Raw genomic sequence first — 9,071 nt, 5'->3', positions numbered from 1 at the left:
AATTGTGATGCAGCTCGTAAGGCACGACTTCATGATTAAGGACATAAGGAAAATCTTCCCTATTTCTCATCTCAAAAGTCACCCCCACAATAGCCTTCGAAAAACTACAAAAAGGTAATTCGATGGAACTGCAAGACTACCATGCAAATGCCTTGTAAGATCACAAGGTATTTTTGGTTCAGAAAAAAGGAATTTAGGGATATGAAATTAACACGGCTTAGGTATCTGCTCTTAAAGCCAAGTAATCCGCATGGCTTGTAAATAGAACTCATTTGTAAATGGCACTTTAAATAACTGCTGTATTGAGATTCCTGCAAACACCAGAGAAAATAATGTGTTGACACAGGGGCACCACACACTTCACAATCAAATCCAGACACTGCCCACAACATCCAAACAAAATAACCCATGAGAGCAGCGGATACTTTATATAAACATTTATTTTCCGAGTGAAGACGGCCAGTTTATACAAGAACTCCATATTGTTTCAGGACTTCAGTGTATTTGGCGATTTTGCTCTCGACGTTCTTCTCCGCCTGCTTCTTCAGCTTCAGCTCAGTTTTCTTCTTGTTGTAGCGGATCTTGGACTTCTCCTTCCGTTTCTCCTCAAGGGTGGCTGTGATGGCCTGGTACTTCCAGCCAACCTCATGGGCGAGGCGGCCGAGCAGGGCAAACTGGAGGGGAGGACAAAGACAGAGCAATGAGACCTCATTCGATGGGACCTCAAACCTGAGCTCCCCCCACCCCCAGTCCTTACTTCTTTGATAACAAATACAGTGAATGTGTGTATTTTTCACGTTTCCAGTCAAATGATCAGAACAAACCTAAGTAAGTTTTCCAGTCCTGACCACTACAAGTATATAGGGACACAAATCATGCATATGTCTGCTTTCCACCCAGTGTACTTGTAAGTATATCGAGAAGCTCATTTTTATCAGATTCTCCATCACCCTTTACATTAAATACTACAGGTCTACTGGAATCCTGTGCTGCCTGGTCTCAGATGGTAGTGCATGTCAAGTATTCTCATGGTCGTGAAACTCGAATACTTAACTGTGGAAAAACATCACTGACACACAGCACTTTTAAACGCTCCTGCCTCAGAAACTATATGAACCATTTGAAAAGGGTATCAGTATTTTCTAAAAAGCTCCTCTAAAACCACAAGTTTCAGACATTTGCCAGCTTTTAAAGGCCAAAACCAAAGGTTTGTTTTTTTTTTACACAACAGTCACCTTGCGACTTGGCTTCAGGCGCACAATCTTCAGAGCAGCTGGCACCACCATACGCTTCCTCTGCAGGACACATTGGGGAGGGAGAGAGGAGGGGTGTCAAGTTTCACCGAATAAAACCAAAGCCTTTTAAAGGACAAGAGTCAATGTGTCTCAGATGTGTTTCATGTTCTCATTTAAGAATATTCAAACAATGTAGGTAGAATAGAAGCATCATCGACAGCGCACATCAGAGGATCAGGTGCATAAAGTGTGCAGGAGCCACTCACTTTGTCATAAGGAGGGGGGATTCCATCGAAGACCTTCAGTCTCTCCAATGCAGCCTGGCCTCGCTTTGTTTTGTGTGGAAGCATACCTGTTTACAAAGAAAGGCATAATTACTTCTAAAAAGTCACCATAATTCGCATGGTTTTTTTTAATTGAGCACCCCTTTGCTCAGCATTTGGTAAAGCCATGTTTGGCCCCATGCAGAAAAATTATTAAATGGCATCTATATAGAAGATGCAACTTATGTTAAGTATCAGGGCTACGTTCCTGGAAAAAGACTTTAAAAAAACCCTTCCAGAAAATGGAAAAGCATCGCTTTGATTGTAAGAAAAGTGCTGGTTTAACTATTATGGATATACACTATTAAGTCATGTTTATATAGGTTTAAAGAACATCTGAACTCAGCAGTCAGATCCATTTTTTTGTCATCAGACCAGGTCAGGTTCGGGATAAGACTCATCACAGTTCAGGAAACTGCAGTCGAGAGCAAGTTGCAATGCCACCCGTTTAGGTCAACGCATGCTGTGGCTTCTGTAAGCTGCAGTAACATCGAAGGCTCCAGCCCTCAGAGCGCCTCACCTCTCACTGTCCTCCAGAAGATCCTGCTGGGGGCTCTGAAATGGTAGGGCCCACGGGATGGGTTGGTGTTCATCCTTTTGCGCAAGAAGGCAAGGTACTTCACTGTTCAAAGACAAAAGCTAAACATGAGCATGACCAAACTGTGACAGCATTGTGCACTTACTGTGCTACCCAAGACAAAGACCAGCTTCTAACTCCTGCTAAGCCACACATGCAGTATACATTGACTTCAGTTAGCCACTGACCTAAGTTCTCAGTTTGGTACAAAAAAAATTGCAAAGCCTGCTAGGAATAATGAATAGGTAAATTCTTTACACCATGACCAGAAAATGCATGATTTGCTCAGCAATTCTGTTCTAAGATCTTGCGTCACCCACAAGAAATGGCCATTTCCAGTTCGCTTTAGTTACCACTATCCTTTTAAACTGAGGGATCCCCCGCAGATATGCCAAAACATGGACTTAAACTGAAATGCAGAAAGGTCACTTACATTTGTTCCGGTAGAAATTCCCAGAGATATTGATGCCCTCACACCTCACGACAACCACTTTGTGGCCTGTAAAAGTAAGAGGTGGTCAGGCACGTCGAAGGACTGCTGGACACTGCCATTAAAAACCACCTGCCGTCTCAGATGGTAGTGCATGTCAAGTTTTCTCATGGTAGTTAAACTCGAACAGTGTAGGATAAGCATCATCATAGACAGTCAGGTGTTTGTCAGTCCATTTTTTAGACAACTGAACTTCTTTAATGACCTCCAAAACGTTTATTCTAATAAACTACTTCAATTGGTAGTTTGGTAGTACAATCTGTAACTGCTTTTAGCACTTACAGATTGTAGCAGAGGTAGAAGTGAAAGATTGTGAAAAAGGTGACATTTACAACCAGGTACAAGCTGATTATGACACCAACCCTGCAAACAGAGGGGAAAAAGGCAGTGGGCAGACGTCCCGGATGGGACACTGCACAGGTCCTCTTTCTTGAACAAGGGATATCACTTGGGTTGCTTCAGACAGAACTGCCCAAATAAACGACAGAAAGAAAGATTCTTACCAAGCAGAACCTGTTTCGCCACAATGGCAGCCAGGCGACCAAGCAGATGGCCTCTGCCATCGAGTAGCAGAACCTGGAGGAAAAGAATATGACGAGTTAGAGCCGACGAGCTACTGCTGACCACCAGGGCTTTGGGAATGAACGCACTGCACCTCAGCAACTGCTACGTCGACAAGTATTTCGCCACTAATTCGGGTGCAAACATTTTAAACTAAACTGAACTCAACGTCATATTTCATATTAATAAAGATGGTCAACATCATATATAAACTGAAAAGGCCATCATTAACTGCACTCGCTAAGTAACACGCGTTGATAAGAGTTGTGCTGGGCACATTTCTACGGGGATCCAGATTTGGTTGCAAATTTCAGAAACTATCACGCGTGACAACGTCTGTCATGAAAATCAATTCTTCACTTACGGAAATGCTCCACCGACACCCAGCACCACTACAAAACGTTATTTTGTTTCTCAACACAAATCAATCACAAAAAAATAACCCTGAAAGGAAGAAACGCTTAACAGCACTTTCAAAGTAATACGTGAGTAGAACAACGTGTGGCGCTTTAATAAAAAATAATCGTTAAGTACATTCGTGCTTTACGACGGATGAAAAAATGCAGCCCAGTTTTTAACCGAGGTTCTTCACAAAAGAAAATATTTTTACATGAACCAGAGCTGCCTACAATTGTATAGAATACCGCACCACACAGAAATGGGTCCGCTTCATCACACTGGACGCAAGCATGAATGGATTTGGGCCTACAAGACACGCAGAACAGGGCGATGGGAATTAGCTCCTAACAGGCTTGGAGAGAAACTCAAGATAACAGGGAGGAGGAAACAGAGCAGCAGCACGGACATTTTTGTAACATTCTTCTACATGTCAGCCTAATTCGCAAATTGAAAACCTGACATCGTGCCCCAGAGCCAGGCAGTACTCCATGCCGGTCCAACACTCCTATCACAAGGCAAAACAAAACCACAAAATTCAACTGATACACTGCACCAAACACCTCGGTATTAAACACACGAAACAGAGTGACTTCCACACAGGCACTGACCCTTCCTCGGTTCCAGAATACCCATCTTTACCCAACATTTTTTGCCTGTACACAGCAGCCCCGTAACACACCTTATTGAAGCGGTCCGCCATGATGTGGGAAAAGAGAGAGAAACGGGGAGGCCGCGAGTAAAAATCAGGGGCGGGGGAGGAGCTTCGTGCAGAGAGGAAGCGCTGTTCGTGAGCCGGCCGACGAACGTATGACGGCAGACGTCATGACGTCCGGCAGTGGCTGCTGACGCCAATAATAAAGAAAGAAAGAGGTAAAGCTTAACCGCCAAGACCTCGTGGCGCAACGGTAGCGCGTCTGACTCCAGATCAGAAGGCTGCGTGTTCAAATCACGTCGGGGTCAATTGTTTTTATTAAGATTTTGTTTTTTTTAAACGTTGACATATATAACAGGTCACATATTCGATGTTTAACTGCAGACCCTTGCGCTATTTACAACCCCGGTAAATGGTAATATTCTAAGTGTCCCGTGTCTCACCTTCAGCCCTAAATCTAAAGTCTAGGCTCTTTAAATCTAAGATTTTAAAAACACGTGTATAAATATACAGTTTATCAGAGATGACAGTCCCTGAAACGGGCAGTCCACAGCGTTGGATGCGTTGTGCGTTACTCTCTAGTTCTTTTACATCAGTATGACTGTCTTGCCTAACTTCCTAACGAAACGTGGATATATTTATCCCTAGAGAACTTTATATGCCAACACAGTTTTGTCAAGACTTTGGTACTACAAAGCTTCGTAGTTTTTTTATCAAATTAAAAAGAATTAGCTGGATATAGTAAGGTAGTCCCAAAAACCTTTACTGCAGTCTGCACCCCTTTGGTTCCTGAAATGTGTTCAGTAGGTCCGTGCTTTAAACCTAAGCTTTATCATAAATAAAAAATAACTACTTCTATATTATTATAATTCTAAAACAATCTAGCATGTTTAGCACCCCAGAAAGGACAGCTGGGGTGTTTCATACGCCCCAGGTTAGGAGCCACTGCTCCAAAGAGTACTAAAATTGCCTAGTTGATAAATTTGCTAGCTAAGCTAAGCAAATTACAGTAACAGACAGCATGTGGAGTCCAGGCAGGTGCCAGAATGAGAATTCCAAGACTGACTAGTAATTTAGTAAAAATCCTACACGATAATTCTGGTCCAAATCATTCTGCATATTCATTTGAGACACCCCGTTTGTCATACCAAATTGATGATCAACTTGGATCAATAGTACTGACAGTTCTCCCCAAATCTGCATGTGTAAGGTCGAACAGGAGAGCTCTTTCTGATTTCTGTAATTAGAGCAGGGTTCTCCGGTATCTGTGGGTTTTCATTCCTCTACGGCTCTCTCTGACCCACATCTCCTCCTTCCTCAGTTACTCCTGCTTGAATTAGTTCCAGAAAAGATGAAGTGACACTGGCTTCCCTGATCACGACAAATCAGTGTCCTGAAAGCAGTGCTTTAATAGTGACGTATTAGACCAGCTCGATGTGGTTCTTCATAGCTGAAAATCCCCCTTTCACAAGTGTGTAGTTCCTGGTTTCAGGTCCAATCCACAACATTTCCAGACAGCTGGAGGGAGACTACCTTAATATGGATGTTTATATACTGTACAAAACAATACAGGCACGCAGCTGACAAATATACTTAAATTGAATCCCCAAATAATTAAACTTCTATACTGATAAAGGTAGGATGCTGATTGGTATTTTGGTTAAGGATTCTTAAACAGAGATGCAGAACAACATCACTCCTTTCGCAATTCCTTCATATAACAACATGTATTATTCCATAGTACCACTTATACCAATAGAATCACAAGCATTTATTCGTTCTTATTCATAATGCTTATGAAACATGCTTTCAGATGGGGAAAAAAGAGGAGGCGAGAAATGACGAGGACTTTCTGCAGATGCAGCTCAGGCCCTGGAGTGTTTGTACAAAAGTTTATTTTGCTTGATGTGTTTAATGCAGGGTGTCATGATGTTCAATTAGTTATGATTGTCACATAGCCCCATTCAAATAAAGCATAATCAGTATTTTCCCTAACAGAGTAAAATCTAAGATACAGTGAGATTTTTTTTACAATAAAAACAACACAGACAAAAGGTTCCCCGTTGAAAATGATATGTGCATTTACTCTCAGTGACACAGCATGTACAACAGAACATCAGCAAAGGCCGAACTGCAGGGCGGGCAGCACAGGGCCCGTGAGGGGGGGGGGGGTTCGCCTGGCAGATCCGCCCCACTCAGTCGTCGTGCTTGAGCTTCCTGATCTGGCCCTTGCGGCGGTCGATCTCCCGCTGCAGGCGCTCGATCTCCTTCTTGTGATGGTCAATCTCCTCCTCGTGGTGCTTCTTCAGGGCAGCGAGGGCCTCACGCTCCTTCTGCCTGAAGAGGGGGCAGAAGGAAAAAAAGAGCAGGGTAAGAATGGGGATAAGCAAGCTAAAGACATCAACAACAACAACAACAACAACAAAAGTCAAGCACAAAATGGGAGCAAAATCAGAGCCCTGGTTTGTTATAAGGACCATTAGCCCTGATGACAACTTTCACACTTTCCTTGCTTCTGGTGTCCACTCAGTCTCCTGTATCGCCCCCTTGTGGTGGACCTAGCCAATCAATCAATCAATCAATCAATGTTTATTTATCAATGCACGAACAGTACAGCATACAGCGGTGTTGTCCGCAATGAAACGCTTTATCAGCGAGCTTGTTAAGAGGGAAAAAAGAGGAGTAGGACAGAAGTTTATAGGGATTAGGTTAGGATTGCAATACAATAAATTAAATAAATTACTATTTACAATACAGTTACAGATTGCAGGAACGTAACACAAGGATAGGAGGTATTTAGCGCTGTTCATATGGACACCAGGAGCATGCGGTGTCTGACCACCTGCCGGCACCTCTTCAAGACCCACCTGTGTAGACTCTGCCTTCAGACTGTGCGAGTCGCCATATTAATTTCTGCACCGTGTGTCATTTTCATTTTAAGCTTCCACTGACCATCGAGCGGGCAGAGCACCTACTTGAAGTATCGCTCCTCCTCGGCCGCCTCCCTCTTTCCAAACGCCCCGCCGGCCTCACGCACCGATCCCCCGCCGCCGCCTCCCTTTCCTGCCCCCTTGCCCAGCTCGCCCAGCTGCAACAAGAGGACCGCGCATTAAAACATGACGAGTCCCGTGTACAAAATGGCACGATTCACCTGGACAGCGGGCCATCCATTCATTCTCCAACCTCTTCTTAGAATTCGGGGTCGCAGGGGAGCTGGAGCCAATCCCAGCAAGCAACAGGCACAAGGCAGGGTACACCCTGGACAGGACGCCAGTTCATCACAGGGCTCAGACACACACTAACTCCCACCAGGGCCAATTTTTCCCACCAAGGTTACTGGTAAACCCATCAGTGTGTCTATGTCTTGTCGGAGGAAACCCATGCAAATAGGCTGAGAACATAAAAACTTTACACACACAGCTCCCCAGGCTCGGTATTGAAACCCAGGGTCCCAGCACTGGAAGCAGCATGTCTAGTGTAGGAGCTCTTATTTACTGTATGTATTTGCTGCAATGGCAATAGAATAAAGATCTGAATACAACTACACAAACAGGCTCCTCAACACCCTGGAATCTACTTGCACCCGCCCCAATTCCAGAAACAGCGTTTAAATGTGTATTTAAGTGTGTTGTGTATATTGTATTATGTATTTGCACTATCTGCACTTTGCACTATGTGTATCCTGTCTGCAATGTCTATGTCAGTGTCCTGCCTGTATTTGCACCATGGACCAGGAGGAACGATATTTCGTTCCACTGTATACTTGTATATGGCTGGAATGACAAATAAACGTCAACTTGAACTTGAGAGGGCAAGACTTTACAGCTGTACTGATTCCCCCATGGCATGCTTCCATAATTCTTCAAACAAGTCATCTAACAATCACGTTTAATCTCCTGAATCCACCTACAAATTATTATTATTAAAAGCAATTGTGCCTCCTTTCTCTGCAATCACTTATTCGTCCTTTGTATCTCTATGCGTAGAGGGCAGCTCTGTCTGCAGGTTTTCATTCCAATTTGACTCGTATCGACCTAAACCAGTTTGCAATTGGCTTAATTGGACCAGTTTTCTCAATTTCTTACTCCTCGGGTGATGCTGCTTTAAAGAGGCCTGAAAAACCTGCAGACAGACTCCATGACAGCAGCTCTCTAAAACAGAGAGAAAGTTCTTTAAAAATCCCTTCGTCACTCCAAGGGCTGAGGGACGGTGAAGTATGTTAACCAGCAATGCAGTTGCAGCCAAATACCCGGCTTGTTTTATGAAATCACTGGATCAAATCCTCAGATCAGACCGGCTGATGAGCCGAATGGCCTTATCTTATTTGCTAATCTTATATAAACTGTGGAACGTTATTGTTAAACCAAAAGAAAGTTCACTGTGCGTTTTCAAATATAATTGAGTTAGTGACCTAACCCAGACCAGCTATTTCATAAAATAAACGTTTCTTCAATTAATCGTCTCTTCAAATGATTAAGAAAAACGAAGTTAATGTAAATCGTTGCAACAGCAATCATCGTAAATACCCATTTGTTACTTCTCTCGTAAATAAAGGTGAAGTTAATCAAAGACTACAAAACGACAAGAACAGACTTTCAGGGCCGCGCATTCTTCATTGCTTTAACAGCAGAATAATGTGTAAACCTCACTTTCCCAGGCTTGGAAATTTTACATTTTCGTAAACACCCCCTTACCTGGCTTGAATCCGATGACATCCTAATCTGAGCTGCGAGGAGACCCCTAAAGTTAGACCTCAAAAATCTGGCCATTTTCTATTCCCCTCGCTTCCAAACAGTCGCTGTCAAGTCAGGGTGTCCTTGTGTTTTATATGGAA

At 43.4% G+C, this 9,071-nt stretch overlaps 2 protein-coding genes and 5 non-coding genes across 7 annotated transcripts; 1 reads left to right on the top strand and 6 right to left on the bottom strand.

Annotated features, from left to right (window-relative positions):
- Positions 1 to 422: 422 nt before the first annotated feature.
- rpl13a (ribosomal protein L13a) lies at positions 423 to 4,320 on the bottom strand. The gene is made up of 7 exons (XM_088931741.1): positions 4,265 to 4,320; positions 3,129 to 3,201; positions 2,569 to 2,634; positions 2,079 to 2,180; positions 1,502 to 1,587; positions 1,236 to 1,295; positions 423 to 674 (listed from the first exon to the last, which is right to left on the bottom strand). The coding sequence occupies exons 1-7, from the start codon at positions 4,283 to 4,285 to the stop codon at positions 465 to 467; spliced, it is 618 nt and encodes a 205-aa protein (XP_088787867.1). The 5' UTR covers positions 4,286 to 4,320; the 3' UTR covers positions 423 to 464.
- On the bottom strand, positions 994 to 1,077 carry LOC148820557 (small nucleolar RNA Z195/SNORD33/SNORD32 family). Its single transcript, XR_016094187.1, has one exon. It is a non-coding gene; the product is annotated as a small nucleolar RNA Z195/SNORD33/SNORD32 family (small nucleolar RNA).
- On the bottom strand, positions 1,379 to 1,457 carry LOC148820556 (small nucleolar RNA SNORD34). The gene has a single exon (XR_016094172.1). It is a non-coding gene; the product is annotated as a small nucleolar RNA SNORD34 (small nucleolar RNA).
- LOC148820555 (small nucleolar RNA SNORD50) lies at positions 1,898 to 1,967 on the bottom strand. Its single transcript, XR_016094178.1, has one exon. It is a non-coding gene; the product is annotated as a small nucleolar RNA SNORD50 (small nucleolar RNA).
- On the bottom strand, positions 2,700 to 2,782 carry LOC148820554 (small nucleolar RNA Z195/SNORD33/SNORD32 family). The gene has a single exon (XR_016094186.1). It is a non-coding gene; the product is annotated as a small nucleolar RNA Z195/SNORD33/SNORD32 family (small nucleolar RNA).
- A 153-nt stretch (positions 4,321 to 4,473) lies between the features above and the next one.
- On the top strand, positions 4,474 to 4,545 carry trnaw-cca (transfer RNA tryptophan (anticodon CCA)). Its single transcript has one exon. It is a non-coding gene; the product is annotated as a tRNA-Trp (tRNA).
- A 1,748-nt stretch (positions 4,546 to 6,293) lies between these two features.
- atp5if1b (ATP synthase inhibitory factor subunit 1b) lies at positions 6,294 to 9,071 on the bottom strand. The gene is made up of 3 exons (XM_088931744.1): positions 8,932 to 9,071; positions 7,213 to 7,325; positions 6,294 to 6,574 (listed from the first exon to the last, which is right to left on the bottom strand). The coding sequence occupies exons 1-3, from the start codon at positions 9,004 to 9,006 to the stop codon at positions 6,433 to 6,435; spliced, it is 330 nt and encodes a 109-aa protein (XP_088787870.1). The 5' UTR covers positions 9,007 to 9,071; the 3' UTR covers positions 6,294 to 6,432.

The sequence above is a fragment of the Atractosteus spatula genome, chromosome 14 (assembly GCF_055471065.1).
Source record: "Atractosteus spatula isolate fAtrSpa1 chromosome 14, fAtrSpa1.hap1, whole genome shotgun sequence".
Taxonomy (NCBI): Eukaryota; Metazoa; Chordata; class Actinopteri; order Semionotiformes; family Lepisosteidae; genus Atractosteus; species Atractosteus spatula.
The sequence above is the reverse complement of the archived record's forward strand: the minus strand, read 5'-3'. Positions and strand labels throughout refer to the sequence as shown.